The following is an 18,479-nucleotide window of genomic DNA, read 5'->3' as shown; positions in this document are numbered from 1 at the left end:
AATGTCTGCAAACAAGCAAACACCGGCCACGAACGATGTGTTTACAACACTATGTTGGTAATAAAGCATCATTTGTTCGACCGCAACTTCTGGGGTAGCTAGCTTTAGCTTGGTGCCTAGCTAGCATCAATACAACCAGCCTGAAAACTATGACCAGTAGAAACTGCAGTCATTTTCATTATTCTTAGCAATGATTTAGGAATCCTTGAGTATTAGCTAGGTTGCCACTTGTTGTTCGACTATTGATATTGAACTTCAGTTCATGAAAATAAATAGCTAGTCAGCTACTTAACCCTGTTGCCCAAAGTTAACGTTATAAGCAGCCAGCTAGCTTCATCTGGCTAGTGAGGCTCGACCGGACGGGGTTATGTGATGTGAAGCTAGCCACAATAAGGATTAACCTCTTGGTACTAGGGCAGTATTTTCATTTTTGGGGAAAAACGTTCCCGTTTTAAACGGGATATTTTGTCAGGAAAAGATGCTAGAACATGCATATAATTGACAGCTTTGGATAGAAAACACTCTAACGTTTCCAAAACTGTAAAGATATTGTCTGTGAGTATAACAGAACTGATGTTGCAGGCGAAAGCCTGAGAAAAATCCAATCTGGAAGTGCCCCAGGTTTTGAAAGCGCTGCGTTCCAATGACTCCCTTATTCAGCTCTAAATGTGCCATCAACGACCTTACGCTTTCTACGTATTCGCCAAGGTGTCTACAGCATTGTGACGTAGTTTTACGCATTTCTGTTGAAGAATAGCCGTAGGCGGCCACATTACGTAAGTGGTCACATAGTGGCTCCGAGAGAGATTCTCGTGTAAAATACAGAGGTAGCCATTACTCCAATCGGTCCTCCTGAAAAACGAATTGTCCCAACGGATATATTATCGAATAGATATTAGAAAAACACCTTGAGGATTGATTATAAACAACGTTTGCCATGTTTCTGTCGATATTATGGAGCTAATTTGGAATGTTTTTCGGCGTTGTGGTGAGTGAAAACATCGTGAGTGAAAACATCCGAAGTTCATCAAAGGTAAACTATTTAATTTGATTGCTTTTCTGACAAGGTTGCCTGCTGCTAGCAAGGCATAATGCTATGCTAGGCTATGATAAACTTACACAAATGCTTGTTTAGCGTTGGCTGTAAAGCATATTTTGAAAATCTGAGATGACAGGGTGATTAACAAAAGGCTAATAATATATTTCACTTGTGATTTTCATGAATAGGAATATTTTTTAGGAAGATTTATGTCCGTTGCGTTATGCTAATTAGTGTCAGGCGATGATTACGTTCCCGGATCCACAAGAAGTTTTAAGCACAATAGTGAAATTTGCGGTTTGCCTTCAAAATAAAAGTATGTCATTGATAGTGATGCAAATTAATTCAAATAGTAGAATTATGCCATACTTTTATTTTGAAGGCTAACCGCAAAGTCCACTATTGTCGCTAATCCTTATTGTGGCTAGCTTCACATAAATGGGTCCGACCACCATTTTTTTTTGTTTTTAAATATTTTTTTTACCTTTATTTTACTAGGCAAGTCAGTTAAGAACAAATTCTTATTTTCAATGACGGCCTAGGAACAGTGGGTTAACTGCCTTTTCAGGGGCAGAACGACAGATTTGTACCTTGTCAGCTCGGGGATTCGAACTTGCAACCTTTCAGTTACTAGTCCAACACTCTAACCACTAGGCTACCCTGCCGCCCCTTATTAATCAAATAAGAACTTCTTTTTTATAACTCTGATATTTGGATGAAAATATGTTAGCATTGTAGCATTGTAGCATTGTAGCATTGTCAGAAATGCTACAAAAAGGTTGGACATTGTTGGTTCTTAATGGACGGCAATGTGCACGTGAGAGCAATAAATTGTGAATTTTATTTTAAAAAACTGTTGCACCTAGAAGCGTATTCAGTCCAAATGAATCTAAATGTAATTGTCACAATATGGATGCTGTAGCCTCGTTTTAATATGAAGTCTAGAATTTGAGCTAGGTTTGGGCAAGACATTGATTGTCTGACGACCCTAATGCTAACGACCCTGTCAACAATCCGGTATGTGGTTCTTGGTAACGGCCGGACGGATCATGACGACAGGCAGGGAGTGTGTTGTGTACCTCCAATCAAGTTGATTTGCGAACTTTCATCGACATTGGTGTTACATTGACTTAGATATGATAGTTGTGAGATTTCAATTTAACATTGTGCTTCAACCAATCCCATACTATAATGTCTGTCTGTGTTGTAGAGCTATGACATGATGTCTGTCTGTGTTGTAGATCTATAACGTGGTGTCTGTGTTGTAGACCTATGATGTTAATCCTGTCTATGTGTTGTAGATCTATAACGTGGTGTGTCTGTTGTAGACCTATGATGTTGTGTCTATGTGTTGTAGATCTATAACGTGGTGTGTCTGTTGTAGATCTATGATGTTATGTCTGGTGTAGATCTATGATGTTGTGTCTATGTGTTGTAGATCTATAACGTGGTGTGTCTGTTGTAGACCTATGATGTTAATCCTGTCTATGTGCTGTAGATCTATGAGGACTCCATCGTGCTCCAGTCTGTGTTTAAGAGTGCCAGACAGAGAATCGTAAAGGAGGAGGAGAGTGAAGAGGACAGCGATGATGACGATGATGATGATGATGATGATGATGAGGAAGAGTCGGAGGCAGAGTGTAAGATAAAGGATTCTCTCTTTCTCTCCCTCTCCCCTCCCTGTCTCTTGACAATAAATCATATATAATGTAATGTAAAATCAATGCAAGGTACTCAACTCATCCAACTGAAAAATATACCTACTGTATCTCTGTGGATGTGTACTTGACTTGTCTGTCATGTTGTCCTCGAGAGCTCAGTTGGTAGAGCATGGCTCTTGCAATGCCAGGATAGTGGGTTTGATTCCCTGGACCACCCATACAGCACCAGTCAACAGTTAGGACACACCTACTCATTCCAGGGTTTTTCTTTATTTTTTCTATTTTCTACATTGTAGAATGATAGTAAGACATCAAAACAATGAAATAACACATGGGATCATGTAGTAACCAAAAAAGTGTTAAACAAATCAAAATATATTTTATATTTGAGATTCTTCAAAGTAGCCACCCTTTGCCTTGATGACAGCTTTGCACACTCTTGGCATTCTCTCAACCAGCCACCTGGAATGCATTTCAAGTAACGTGTGCCTTGTTAATTTGTGGAATTTCTTTTCTTCTTAATGTGTTTGAGCCAATCAGTTGTGTTGTGACAAGGTTTTTAAAAATATTTATTTGTATTATTTCTTTAAACAGGGATACACATTGAGATTAAAAATCAATTTTACAAGTGAGCCCTGTATACATGACAATAAAAACAGAATAATAAAACATACACGTGTATAAAACAATATAATGCAGCACACAATAACAAAATAAACACATTTAATAAAAGCAATCTCATTCAACAGCACATCTAACTGCAGTGAACTCTGCAGATTGTTCCACAAATTAGGGGCAAAAACACCGATTTTCCCAAATCTTTGTGGACTGAAGGGATCTCTATTGTTATCCATTCCTGAGAACGGGTTTGGTAACTTATGATTCTTAAATGAATAAATTAAGTTACGTATGGAGGGAGTTTCTGTCGGGTTGCTTTGTAAATAAAGCAAAGGGAATGCAGCGCTCTTCTTACAGATCGAGAGGTCCATCCCACATTTATATACAGACTACAATGTCCTAAAATGGTCCCTGTGATAAAACGTATTGCTGAATGGTAGACTGTGTCCAAGGGTCTTAAAACAGGTTGCCCCATGCATGTAAACAGTATCACCAAAATCCAAAACAGGGAGAAGCGTTGTTTGAACAATCTTTCTCCTATTTTCAATACGGAGGCATGATTTATTCAGATGTAAAAAAAAAAAAAAAACAATCTAGGATCTTAGCTTCTTAGTCAGATGTTCTATATGCGTTAGGAAGGACAACTTGTCATCAACCCAGACACTCATGGAACTTATATTCAGAAACCAGCTCAATTTGGGCTCCATTTGTAGGGCAAATATGCAAGTCCTCAGGATCAACATTTCATGACCTAGAGAACAGCAGGAGCTTGGTTATACTTATATTTAACACTAATTTAAGATCTGTAAGTGATTTCAGAACTGGATCAAAGTCATGCTGAAGTTCACGAATAGCCTGCTGCACCGAGGTGGCACAGGAACACAAAACTGTGTCGTCTGCATAGAGATGAATATTACAAGTATTAACAGTGTTTCCTATGTCATTAATATACAAAGTGAACAATAATGGACCCAAAGAAGAACCCTGAGGAACACATTTTTGAATCTCAAGAAATTCAGATTAAACCCCATCTATCAAGATGACCTGAGTTCTGTCGCTAAGATAATTCAGATTTAAACCCATCTATCAAGATGGCCTGAGTTATGTCACTGAGATAATTCAGATTTAACCCCTCGGTTTTTCGGATGACTGCCTTGCCTGGTTCACCAATTACTTTGCAGACAGAGTTCAGTGTGTCAAATCGGAGGGCATGCTGTCCGGTCCTCTGGCAGTCTCTATGGGGGTGCCACAGGGTTCAATTCTCGGGCCGACTCTTTTCTCTGTATATATCAATGATGTTGGTCTTGCTGCGGGCGATTCCCTGATCCACCTCTACGCAGACGACACCATTCTATATACTTTCGGCCCGTCATTGGACACTGTGCTATCTAACCTCCAAACGAGCTTCAATGCCATACAACACTCCTTCCGTGGCTTCTAACTGCTCTTAAACACTAGTAAAACCAAATGCATGATTTTCAACCGATCGCTACCTGCACCCGCATGCCCGACTAGCATCACCACACTGGATGGTTCCGACCTTGAATATGTGGACACCTATAAGTACCTAGGTGTCTGGCTAGACTGCAAACTCTCCTTCCAGACCCATATCAAACATCTCCAATCGAAAATCAAATCAAGAGTCGGCTTTCTATTCCGCAACAAAGCCTCCTTCACTCACGCTGCCAAGCTTACCCTAGTAAAACTGACTATCCTACCGATCCTCGACTTCGGCGATGTCATCTACAAAATCGCTTCCAACACTCTACTCAGCAAACTGGATGCAGTTTATCACAGTGCCATCCGTTTTGTCACTAAAGCACCTTATACTACCCACCACTGCGACTTGTATGCTCTAGTCGGCTGGCCCTCGCTACATATTCGTCGCCAGACCCTCTGGCTCCAGGTCATCTACAAGGCCATGCTAGGTAAAGCTCCGCCTTATCTCAGTTCACTGGTCACGATGGCTACACCCATCCGTAGCACGCGCTCCAGCAGGTGTATCTCACTGATCATCCCTAAAGCCAACACCTCATTCGGCCGCTTTTCGTTCCAGTACTCTGCTACCTGTGACTGGAACGAATTGCAAAAATCGCTGAAGTTGGAGACTTTTATCTCCCTCACCAACTTCAAACATCAGCTATCTGAGCAGCTAACCGATCGCTGCAGCTGTACATAACCTATTGGTAAATAGCCCACCCATTTTCACCTACCTCATCCCCACAGTTTTTATTTATTTACTTTTCTGCTCTTTTGCACACCAATATCTCTACCTGTACATGATCATTTATCACTCCAGTGTTAATCTGCAATATTGTAATTATTCGCCTACCTCCTCATGCCTTTTGCACACAACTCTGTGTTGTCTGTTCACACTGCTATGCTTTATCTTGGCCAGGTCGCAGTTGCAAAAGAGAACTTGTTCTCAACTAGCCTACCTGGTTAAATAAAGGTGAAATAAAAATAAAAAAAATAAATCTATCAAGATGACCTGAGTTCTGTCACTGAGATAATTCTGATTATTCATCCTAATGGAGTGATAGATGTCCAGATCATTTGTATCCCCACCCTAATGGAGTGATAGATGTCTACATCATTTGTATCCCCACCTTCACTGTCATTCTACAATGTAGAAAATAGTACGAATAAAGAACAACCCTTGAAATAGTAGGTGTGTCCAAACTTTTGACTGGTACTGTAGTAAAAATGTATGCACACATGACTGTAAGTCACTTTGGATAGAAGTGTCTGCTAAGTGGCATCTGTAGTAAACACTCTGCTGTCTCACTACCATCTATTGTCTGTAGTGAATACTCTGCTGTCTCACTACCATCTATTGTCTGTAGTGAATACTCTGCTGTCTCACTACCATCTATTGTCTGTAGTGAATACTCTGCTGTCTCACTACCATCTATTGTCTGTAGTGAATACTCTGCTGTCTCACTACCATCGATTGTCTGTAGTGAATACTCTGCTGTCTCACTACCATCTATTGTCTGTAGTGAACACTCTGCTGTCTCACTACCATCTATTGTCTGTAGTGAATACTCTGCTGTCTCACTACCATCTATTGTCTGTAGTGAATACTCTGCTGTCTCACTACCATCTATTGTCTGTAGTGAATACTCTGCTGTCTCATTACCATCTATTGTCTGTAGTGAATACTCTGCTGTCTCACTACCATCTATTGTCTGTAGTGAATACTCTGCTGTCTCATTACCATCTATTGTCTTTAGTGATCACTCTGCTGTCTCACTACCATCTATTGTCTGTAGTGAATACTCTGCTGTCTCACTACCATCTATTGTCTGTAGTGAATACTCTGCTGTCTCACTACCATCTATTGTCTGTAGTGAATACTCTGCTGTCTCACTACCATCTATTGTCTGTAGTGAATACTCTGCTGTCTCACTACCATCTATTGTCTGTAGTGAATACTCTGCTGTCTCACTACCATCTATTGTCTGTAGTGAATACTCTGCTGTCTCACTACCATCTATTGTCTGTAGTGAATACTCTGCTGTCTCACTACCATCTATTGTCTGTAGTGAATACTCTCCTGTCTCACTACCATCTATTGTCTGTAGTGAATACTCTGCTGTCTCACTACCATCTATTGTCTGTAGTGAATACTCTCCTGTCTCACTACCATCTATTGTCTGTAGTGAATACTCTGCTGTCTCACTACCATCTATTGTCTGTAGTGAATACTCTGCTGTCTCACTACCATCTATTGTCTGTAGTGAATACTGTGCTGTCTCACTACCATCTATTGTCTGTAGTGAATACTCTGCTGTCTCACTACCATCTATTGTCTGTAGTGAATACTCTGCTGTCTCACTACCATCTATTGTCTGTAGTGAATACTCTGCTGTCTCACTACCATCTATTGTCTGTAGTGAATACTCTGCTGTCTCACTACCATCTATTGTCTGTAGTGAATACTCTGCTGTCTCACTACCATCTATTGTCTGTAGTGAATACTCTGCTGTCTCATTACCATCTATTGTCTGTAGTGAACACTCTGCTGTCTCACTACCATCTATTGTCTGTAGTGAATACTCTGCTGTCTCACTACCATCTATTGTCTGTAGTGAATACTCTGCTGTCTCATTACCATCTATTGTCTGTAGTGAATACTCTGCTGTCTCACTACCATCTATTGTCTGTAGTGAATACTCTGCTGTCTCATTACCATCTATTGTCTGTAGTGAATACTCTGCTGTCTCACTACCATCTATTGTCTGTAGTGAATACTCTGCTGTCTCACTACCATCTATTGTCTGTAGTGAATACTCTGCTGTCTCACTACCATCTATTGTCTGTAGTGAATACTCTGCTGTCTCACTACCATCTATTGTCTGTAGTGAATACTCTGCTGTCTCACTACCATCTATTGTCTGTAGTGAATACTCTGCTGTCTCACTACCATCTATTGTCTTGTAGTGAATACTCTGCTGTCTCACTACCATCTATTGTCTGTAGTGAATACTCTGCTGTCTCACTACCATCTATTGTCTGTAGTGAATACTCTGCTGTCTCACTACCATCTATTGTCTGTAGTGAATACTCTGCTGTCTCACTACCATCTATTGTCTGTAGTGAATACTCTGCTGTCTCACTACCATCTATTGTCTGTAGTGAATACTCTGCTGTCTCATTACCATCTATTGTCTGTAGTGAATACTCTGCTGTCTCACTACCATCTATTGTCTGTAGTGAATACTCTGCTGTCTCATTACCATCTATTGTCTGTAGTGAATACTCTGCTGTCTCACTACCATATATACTCTAGTCTATTCCGTAGACTTTATTATACTGTACCTATTTAATTAGGTTTCTCTCTCCTCGTCCCTCTCTCTCTCCTCATCCCTCTCTCTCTCCTCATGAGTGTGTTTATTAAGAAGTGCATCAGAGATTTCATACCCACTGTGACTATTAAAACCTACCCTAACCAGAAACCGTGAATGGATGGTGGCATTCGCACAAAACTGAAAGCGCGAACCACCACATTTAACCATGGAAAGAGATCTGGAAATATAGCTGAATTTAAACAGTGTAGTTATTCCCTCCACAAGGTAATCAAACAAGCAAAATGCCGGTACAGGTACAAGGTGGAGTCGCAATTCAACGGCTCAAATACGAGACGTATGTTTATTTTTTTATTTTACCTTTAGGCAAGTCAGTTAAGAACAAATTCTTATTTTCAATGACGGCCTAGGAACAGTGGGTTAACTGCCTGTTCAGGGGCAGAACGACAGATTTGTACCTTGTCAGCTCGGGGTTTTGAACTTGCAACCTTCTGGTTACTAGTCCAACGCTCTAACCACTAGGCTACCCTGCCGCCCCAATGCGGCAGGGTCTACAGGAAATCACGGACTACAAAAACAGCCACTTCACAGACACCGACGTGACACTTCCGACACACTAAACAACTTCTTTGCCCGCTTTAAGGATAATACAGTGCAACTGTCGAAGCTCGCTAACAAAGACTGCTGGAAAGTTGTCCAGGAGAGATTGTATTGTTTGGCTACTGGTAGATGTCTGTACTGTTCACACGCCATCTACAGGCCTGTTTAGTACCATGTCTTTTATTGGGCCGTAATGCTTTCTCTCTCTCTCCTCATCCCCCTTTTTCCTCATACCTCTCTCTCTCTCTCTCTCCTCCCCCTTTTTCCTCATCCCTCTCTCTCTCTCTCTCTCTCCTCATCCCCCTTTTTCCTCATCCCTCTCTCTCCTCACACCCCTCTCTCCTCATCTCTCTTTCTTTCACCCCCCTCTCTCCTCTCATCCTCATCTCTTTCTTTCACCCCCCCTCTCTCTTCTCATCTCTCTCTTTCTTTCACCCCCTCTCTCTCCTCATCTCTCTCTTTCTTTCACCCCCCTCTCTCTCCTCATCTCTCTCTTTCTTTCACCCCCTCTCTCTTTCATCATCTCTCTTTCTTTCACCCCCCTCTCTCTCCTCATCTCTCTCTTTCTTTCACCCCCTCTCTCCTCACACCCCTCTCTCTCTCGTCTCTCTCTTTTCAAATTCAATTACATTTAAGAGCTTTATTGGCATGGGAAACATATGTTAACATTTCCAAAGCAAGTGAAGTAGATAATAAAAAAAGAGTTGTATTTTAATTGTGTTTGTTCTTCACTGGCTGCTTCTTTTCTTGTGGCAGCAGGTCACAAATCTTGCTGCTGTGATGGCACACTGTTGATCTCTCTCCCTCTCGCTCTCCTCAACCCTCTCTCTCTCTCTCTCCTCATCCCCCTCTCTCTCTCTCTCCTCATCCCCCTGTCTCTCCCTCTCCTCATTCCTCTCTATCCTTCTCTCTCCTCATCTCTCTCTCTCTCCTCATCCCTCTTGCTCTCTCTTCTCATACCCCTTTCTCCTCATCCCCCTTTTTCCTCATCCCTCTCTCTCTCCTCACACCCCTCTCTCCTCATCTCTCTCTTTCTTTCACCCCCTCTCTCTCCTCATCTCTCTCTTTCTTTCACCCCCCCCCCCTCTCTCTTCTCATCTCTCTCTTTCTTTCACCCCCCTCTCTCTCCTCATCTCTCTCTTTCTTTCACCCCCTCTCTCTCCTCATCTCTCTCTTTCTTTCACCCCCTCTCTCTTCTCATCTCTCTCTTTCTTTCACCCCCCCTCTCTCTCCTCATCTCTCTCTTTCTTTCACCCCCCCTCTCTCCTCACACCCCTCTCTCTCCTCGTCTCTCTCTTTTCAAATTCAATTACATTTAAGAGCTTTATTGGCATGGGAAACATATGTTAACATTTCCAAAGCAAGTGAAGTAGATAATAAAAAAAGAGTTGTATTTTAATTGTGTTTGTTCTTCACTGGCTGCTTCTTTTCTTGTGGCAGCAGGTCACAAATCTTGCTGCTGTGATGGCACACTGTTGATCTCTCTCTCTCTCGCTCTCCTCAACCCTCTCTCTCTCTCTCTCCTCATCCCCCTCTCTCTCTCTCTCCTCATCCCCCTGTCTCTCCCTCTCCTCATTCCTCTCTATCCTTCTCTCTCCTCATCTCTCTCTCTCTCCTCATCCCTCTTGCTCTCTCTTCTCATCTCTCTCTCCTCATCCCTCTTGCTCTCTCTCCTCATCCCTCATCCCTCTCTCTCCTCATCCCTCCCTCTCTCTCCTCATCCCTCTTGCTCTCTCACCTCATCCCTCTCTCTCTCCTCATCCCTCTGTCTCTCCTCTGCAGCTAATTCAGTGAGGGTGAAGATAATGCTAGGTAAGGACGGTGGCGGTAGCAGCATCGGAGCCCGTCACCATAACAAGGACAAAGGCAAGAAGAGACTGAGTCGCTCCAAGGCCAAACCCGTCATCAGTGACGATGACAGCGACGAAGATCAGGATGACAACGTAAGTCAGCATGACAACCTGCTGGGTTTCAGGGATGTTTTCAGACTAACAGGGTAAAGGTGTTTGACCTGCTGTTTTCTTATGATGCTATCTCTCTCCATGTCTCTTTCTCTCTCTCTCTTTCCCTCTTACCATGCTTCTCTCTCTCCATATGTCTCTCTCTTTCTCTCAATTTAATTCAAGGGCATGGGAAACAAACTCAGCAAAAGGACCCTGTCTTTCAAAGATAATTCGTAAAACTCAAAATAACTTCACAGATCTTAATTGTAAAGGGTTTAAACACTGTTTCCCATGCTTGTTCAATGAACCATAAACAATTAATGAACATGCACCTGTGGAACCGTCGTTAAGACATTAACAGCTTACAGACGGTAGGCAATTAAGGTCACAGTTATGAAAAGTTAGGACACTAAAGAGTCCTTTCTACTGACTCTGAAAAACACCAACGTTCACGCTCCTCTGCGTGAACGTTCCGTAGGCATGCTGCAAGGAGGCATGAGGACTGCAGATGTGGCCAAGACAATAAATTGCAATGTCCGTACTGTGAGACGCCTAAGATAGCGCTACAGGGAGACAGGACGGACAGCTGATCGTCCTCGCAGTGGCAGACCACGTGAAACAACACCTGCACAGGATCGGTACATCCGAACATCACACCTGCGGGACACCGAGTTATACCCAGGAACGCACAATCCCTGCATCAGTGCTCAGACTGTCCTCAATAGGCTGAGAGAGACTGGCATGGCCAGCGAAAAGCCTGGATCTCAATCCCAGCACGTCTGGGAACTGTTGAATCGGAGGGTGAGGGCTTGGGCCATTCCCCCCAAGAGTGGGATAACATCTCACAGGAAAAACTGGCAAATCTGGTGCAGTCCATGGGGAGGAGATGCACTTCAGTACTTAATGCAGCTGGTGGCCACACCACATACTGTCTGTTACTTTTGATTTTGCCCCCCCTTTGTTCAGGGATACATTACATTTCTGTTAGTCACATGTCTGTGGAACTTGTTCAGTTTATGTCTCAGTTGTTGAATATTGTTATGTTCATTAAAATATTTACACATGTTTGCTGAAAATAAACCCAGTTGACAGTGAGAGGATGTTCCTTTTTTTGCTGAGTTTATATTAACATTGACGAAGCAAGTGAGGTAGATAATAAACAAAAGTGAAATAAACAATACAAATTATCAGTAAACATTACACTCTCAGAAGACTCTCAATGTCTCTCTTTCCCACTCTCCATCTCTCTCCATGTCTCTGTCTCTCTCTCCATCCCCATGTTTCTCTCTCTCTCCATGTCTCTCTCCATCCCCATGTTTCTCTCTCTCTCCATGTCTCTCTCCATCCCCATGTTTCTATCTCTCTCCATGTCTCTCTCCATCCCCATGTTTCTATCTCTCTCCATGTCTCTCTCCATCCCCATGTTTCTATCTCTCTCCATGTCTCTCTCCATCCCCATGTTTCTATGTCTCTCCATCCCCATGTTTCTATCTCTCTCCATGTCTCTCTCCATCCCCATGTTTCTATCTCTCTCCATGTCTCTCTCCATCCCCATGTTTCTATGTCTCTCCATGTCTCTCTCCATCCCCATGTTTCTATCTCTCTCCATGTCTCTCTCCATCCCCATGTTTCTATGTCTCTCCATGTCTCTCTCCATCCCCATGTTTCTCTCTCTCCATGTCTCTCTCCATCCCCATGTTTCTCTCTCTCTCCATGTCTCTCTCCATCCCCATGTTTCTCTCTCTCTCCATGTCTCTCTCCATCCCCATGTTTCTCTCTCTCCATGTCTCTCTCCATCCCCATGTTTCTATCTCTCTCCATGTCTCTCTCCATCCCCATGTTTCTATGTCTCTCCATCCCCATGTTTCTCTCTCTCTCCATGTCTCTCTCCATCCCCATGTTTCTCTCTCTCTCCATGTCTCTCTCCATCCCCATGTTTCTCTCTCTCCATCCCCATGTCTCTCTCTCATCCCCATGTTTCTCTCTCTCCATGTCTCTCTCCATCCCCATGTTTCTCTCTCTCCATGTCTCTCTCCATCCCCATGTTTCTCTCTCTCTCATCCCCATGTCTCTCTCTCCATCCCCATGTTTCTATCTCTCTCCATGTCTCTCTCTCCATGTCTCTCTCCATCCCCATGTTTCTCTCTCTGCATGTCTCTCTCCATCCCCATGTTTCTCTCTCTCTCCATGTCTCTCTCCATCCCCATGTTTCTCTCTCCATGTCTCTCTCCATCCCCATGTTTCTCTCTCTCCATGTCTCTCTCCATCCCCATGTTTCTCTCTCTCCATGTCTCTCTCCATCCCCATGTTTCTATGTCTCTCCATCCCCATGTTTCTATCTCTCTCCATCCCCATGTTTCTATCTCTCTCCATGTCTCTCTCCATCCCCATGTTTCTCTCTCTCTCCATGTCTCTCTCCATCCCCATGTTTCTATCTCTCTCCATGTCTCTCTCCATCCCCATGTTTCTCTCTCTCTCCATGTCTCTCCATCCCCATGTTTCTCTCTCTCTCCATCTCTCTCCATGTCTCTCTCCATCCCCATGTTTTCTCTCTCTCCATCCCCATGTTTCTCTCTCTCTCCATCCCCATGTTTCTCTCTCCATCCCCATGTTTCTCTCTCTCTCATCCCCATGTTTCTATCTCTCTCATCCCCATGTTTCTCTCTCATCTCCATGTTTCTATCTCTCTCCATGTCTCTCTCCATCCCCATGTTTCTATCTCTCTCCATGTCTCTCTCCATCCCCATGTTTCTCTCTCTCTCCATGTCTCTCTCCATCCCCATGTTTCTCCATGTCTCTCTCATCCCCATGTTTCTCTCTCTCTCCATCCCCATGTTTCTCTCTCTCTCCATGTCTCTCTCCATCCCCATGTTTCTATCTCTCTCCATGTCCTCTCCATCCCCATGTTTCTCTCTCTCTCCATGTCTCTCTCCATCCCCATGTTTCTCTCTCTCCCCCATGTCTCTCTCTCCATCCCCATGTCTTCATGTCTCTCTCCATCCCCATGTTTCTATCTCTCTCCATGTCTCTCTCCATCCCCATGTTTCTCTCTCTCCATGTCTCTCCTCCATCCCCATGTTTCTCTCTCTCCATGTCTCTCTCCATCCCCATGTTTCTATCTCTCTCCATGTCTCTCTCCATCCCCATGTTTCTATCTCTCTCCATGTCTCTCCATCCCCATGTTTCTCTCTCTCCATGTCTCTCTCCATCCCCATGTTTCTATCTCTCCATGTCTCTCCATCCCCATGTTTTTCTCTCTCCATGTCTCTCCATCCCCATGTTTCTCTCTCTCCATGTCTCTCTCTCCATCCCCATGTTTCTATCTCTGTATCCATGTCTCTCTCCATCCCCATGTTTCTATCTCTCCATGTCTCTCTCCATCCCCATGTTTCTATCTCTCTCCATGTCTCTCTCCATCCCCATGTTTCTCTCTCTCTCCATGTCTCTCTCCATCCCCATGTTTCTATCTCTCCATGTCTCTCTCCATCCCCATGTTTCTCTCTGTATCCATGTCTCTCTCCATCCCCATGTTTCTATCTCTCTCCATGTCTCTCTCCATCCCCATGTTTCTCTCTCTCTCCATGTCTCTCCATCCCCATGTTTCTCTCTCTCCATGTCTCTCTCCATCCCCATGTTTCTATCTCTCTCTATGTCTCTCTCCATCCCCATGTTTCTATCTCTCTCCATGTCTCTCTCCATCCCCATGTTTCTATCTCTCTCCATGTCTCTCTCCATCCCCATGTTTTATCTCTCTCCATGTCTCTCCATCCATCCCCATGTTTATCTCTCTCCATGTCTCTCCATCCCCATGTTTCTATCTCTCTCCATGTCTCTCCATCCCCATGTTTATCTCTCCATGTCTTTCCATCCCCATGTTTCTCTCTCCATGTCTCTCTCCATCCCCATGTTTCTCTCTCTCCATGTCTCTCTCCATCCCCATGTTTCTCTCTCTCTCCATGTCTCTCTCCATCCCCATGTTTCTATCTTCTCCATGTCTCTCTCCATCCCCATGTTTCTATCTCCTCTCCATGTCTCTCTCTCCATCCCCATGTTTCTCTCTCTCCATGTCTCTCCATCCCCATGTTTCTATCTCTCTCCATGTCTCTCCATCCCCATGTTTCTCTCTCTCTCCATGTTTCTATCTCTCTCCATGTCTCTCTCCATCCCCATGTTTTCTCTCTCCATGTCTCTCTCCATCCCCATGTTTCTCTCTCTCCATGTCTCTCTCCATCCCCATGTTTCTATCTCTCTCCATGTCTCTCTCCATCCCCATGTTTCTATCTCTCTCCATGTCTCTCTCCATCCCCATGTTTCTATCTCTCCATGTCTCTCTCCATCCCCATGTTTCTATCTCTCTCCATGTCTCTCTCCATCCCCATGTTTCTCTCTCTCTCCATGTCTCTCTCCATCCCCATGTTTCTCTCTCCATGTCTCTCCATCCCCATGTTTCTCTCTCCATGTCTCTCTCCATCCCCATGTTTCTATCTCCATGTCTCTCTCCATCTCTCTCTCCATCCCCATGTTTCTATCTCCATGTCTCTCTCCATCCCCATGTTTCTGTCTCTCTCCATGTCTCTCTCCATCCCCATGTTTCTGTCTCTCTCCATCCCCATGTTTCTCTCTCTCTCCATCCCCATGTTTTCTCTCTCTCCATGTCTCTCTCCATCCCCATGTTTCTCTCTCTCCATGTCTCTCTCCATCCCCATGTTTCTCTCTCTCTCCATGTCTCTCTCCATCCCCATGTTTCTATCTCTCTCCATGTCTCTCTCCATCCCCATGTTTCTCTCTCTCTCCATCCCCATGTTTCTCTCTCTCTCCATGTCTCTCTCCATCCCCATGTTTCTCTCTCTCCATGTCTCTCTCCATCCCCATGTTTCTCTCTCTCCATGTCTCTCTCCATCCCCATGTTTCTCTCTCTGCATGTCTCTCCATCCCCATGTTTCTATCTCTCTCCATGTCTCTCTCCATCCCCATGTTTCTATCTCTCTCCATGTCTCTCTCCATCCCCATGTTTCTCTCTCTCCATGTCTCTCCATCCCCATGTTTCTATCTCTCTCCATGTCTCTCTCCATCCCCATGTTTTCTCTCTCCATCCCCATGTTTCTATCTCTCTCCATGTCTCTCTCCATCCCCATGTTTCTCTCTCTCCATGTCTCTCTCCATCCCCATGTTTCTCTCTCTCCATGTCTCTCTCCATCCCCATGTTTCTCTCTGTATCCATGTCTCTCTCCATCCCATGTTTCTATCTCTCTCCATGTCTCTCTCCATCCCCATGTTTCTATCTCTCTCCATGTCTCTCTCCATCCCCATGTTTCTATCTCTCTCCATGTCTCTCTCCATCCCCATGTTTCTCTCTCCATGTCTCTCCATCCCCATGTTTCTTTCTCTCTCCATGTCTCTCTCCATCCCCATGTTTCTATCTCTCTCCATGTCTCTCTCCATCCCCATGTTTCTCTCTCTCTCCATCCCCATGTTTCTATCTCTCTCCATGTCTCTCTCCATCCCCATGATTCTCTCTCTCCATGTCTCTCTCCATCCCCATGTTTCTCTCTCTCTCCATCCCCATGTTTCTCTCTCTCTCCATCCCCATGTTTTTCTCTCTCTCCATGTCTCGCTCCATCCCCATGTTTCTATCTCTCTCCATGTCTCTCTCCATCCCCATGTTTCTATCTCTCTCCATGTCTCTCTCCATCCCCATGTTTCTATCTCTCCATGTCTCTCTCAATCCCCATGTTTCTCTCTCTTTCCATGTCTCTCTCAATCCCCATGTTTCTCTCTCTTTCCAGTCTCTCTCCATCCCCATGTTTCTATCTCTCTCCATGTCTCTCTCCATCCCCATGTTTCTCTCTCTTTCCATGTCTCTCCATCCCCATGTTTCTATCTCTCCATGTCTCTCCATCCCCATGTTTCTATCTCTCCATGTCTCTCCATCCATGTTGAACTCTCTCTGTATCCATGTTCTCCGTATGTTTCTTTCTCCATGTCTCTCCATCCCCATGTTTCTATCTCTTTCCATGTCTCTCTCAATCCCCATGTTTTTCTCTCTCTTTCCATGTCTCTCTCTCCATCCCCATGTTTCTCTCTCTTTCCATGTCTCTCTCCATCCCCATGTTTCTGTCTCTCTCAATCCCCATGTTTCTCTCTCTTTCCATGTCTCTCTCCATCCCCATGTTTCTATCTCTCTCCATGTCTCTCTCCATCCCCATGTTTCTCTCTCTCTCCATGTCTCTCTCCATCCCCATGTTTCTCTCTCTCTCCATGTCTCTCTCCATCCCCATGTTTCTATCTCTCTCCATGTCTCTCTCCATCCCCATGTTTTCTCTCTCTCCATCCCCATGTTTCTATCTCTCCATGTCTCTCTCCATCCCCATGTTTCTCTCTCTCCATGTCTCTCTCCATCCCCATGTTTCTCTCTCTCTCCATGTCTCTCCATCCCCATGTTTCTCTCTGTATCCATGTCTCTCTCCATCCCCATGTTTCTATCTCTCCATGTCTCTCTCCATCCCCATGTTTCTATCTCTCTCCATGTCTCTCTCCATCCCCATGTTTCTCTCTCCATGTCTCTCCATCCCCATGTTTCTATCTCTCCATGTCTCTCTCCATCCCCATGTTTCTCTCTCTCCATCCCCATGTTTCTATCTCTCTCCATGTCTCTCTCCATCCCCATGTTTCTCTCTCTCCATGTCTCTCTCCATCCCCATGTTTCTCTCTCTCCATGTCTCTCTCATCCCCATGTTTCTCTCTGTATCCATGTCTCTCTCCATCCCCATGTTTCTATCTCTCTCCATGTCTCTCTCCATCCCCATGTTTCTATCTCTCTCCATGTCTCTCTCCATCCCCATGTTTCTATCTCTCTCCATGTCTCTCTCCATCCCCATGTTTCTCTCTCTCCGTCTCTCTCCATCCCCATGTTTCTCTCTCTCTCCCTGTCTCTCTCCATCCCCATGTTTCTATCTCTCTCCATGTCTCTCTCCATCCCCATGTTTCTCTCTCTCTCCATCCCCATGTTTCTATCTCTCTCCATGTCTCTCTCCATCCCCATGTTTCTCTCTCTCCATGTCTCTCTCCATCCCCATGTTTCTCTCTCTCTCCATCCCCATGTTTCTCTCTCTCCATCCCCATGTTTTCTCTCTCTCTCCATGTCTCGCTCCATCCCCATGTTTCTATCTCTCTCCATGTCTCTCTCCATCCCCATGTTTCTATCTCTCTCCATGTCTCTCTCCATCCCCATGTTTCTATCTCTCTCCATGTCTCTCTCAATCCCATGTTTCTCTCTCTTTCCATGTCTCTCTCAATCCCCATGTTTCTCTCTCTTTCCAAGTCTCTCTCCATCCCCATGTTTCTATCTCTCTCCATGTCTCTCTCCATCCCCATGTTTCTCTCTCTTTCCATGTCTCTCTCCATCCCCATGTTTCTATCTCTCCATGTCTCTCCATCCCCATGTTTCTATCTCTCTCCATGTCTCTCCATCCCCATGTTTCTCTCTGTATCCATGTCTCTCTCCATCCCCATGTTTCTATCTCTCTCCATGTCTCTCCATCCCCATGTTTCTCTCTCTTTCCATGTCTCTCTCAATCCCCATGTTTCTCTCTCTTTCCATGTCTCTCTCCATCCCCATGTTTCTCTCTCTTTCCATGTCTCTCTCCATCCCCATGTTTCTGTCTCTCTCATCCCCATGTTTCTCTCTCTTTCCATGTCTCTCTCTCCATCCCCATGTTTCTGTCTCTCTCAGGTCCCCATGTTTCTCTCTCTTTCCATGTCTCTCTCCAGTCCCCATGTTTTCTCTCTCTTTCCATGTCTCTCTCCA

At 44.3% G+C, this 18,479-nt stretch overlaps 1 protein-coding gene across 42 annotated transcripts in view; it reads left to right on the top strand.

Annotated features, from left to right (window-relative positions):
- Positions 1 to 18,479, top strand: part of smarca2 (SWI/SNF related, matrix associated, actin dependent regulator of chromatin, subfamily a, member 2) — a 214,611-nt gene that overhangs the window by 165,019 nt on the left and 31,113 nt on the right. For 40 of the 42 annotated variants that reach the window (XM_052479900.1, XM_052479899.1, XM_052479898.1 and 37 more), the window contains 3 exons: positions 2,538 to 2,679; positions 10,512 to 10,672; positions 10,856 to 11,767. In XM_052479900.1, the coding sequence (XP_052335860.1) occupies positions 2,538 to 2,679; positions 10,512 to 10,672; positions 10,856 to 10,909 (357 nt within the window). In that variant the 3' untranslated portion in view covers positions 10,910 to 11,767. Of the gene's footprint in view, positions 1 to 2,537; positions 2,680 to 10,511; positions 10,673 to 10,855; positions 11,768 to 18,479 lie in introns of those variants that run through there. The other 2 variants (XM_052479897.1, XM_052479896.1) reach the window with 2 other exon arrangements.

This window comes from Oncorhynchus keta, chromosome 25 (assembly GCF_023373465.1).
Source record: "Oncorhynchus keta strain PuntledgeMale-10-30-2019 chromosome 25, Oket_V2, whole genome shotgun sequence".
NCBI classification, from domain to species: Eukaryota; Metazoa; Chordata; class Actinopteri; order Salmoniformes; family Salmonidae; genus Oncorhynchus; species Oncorhynchus keta.
Note: the sequence above shows the minus strand (reverse complement) of the source record. Positions and strands in the feature narration are given on the sequence as shown.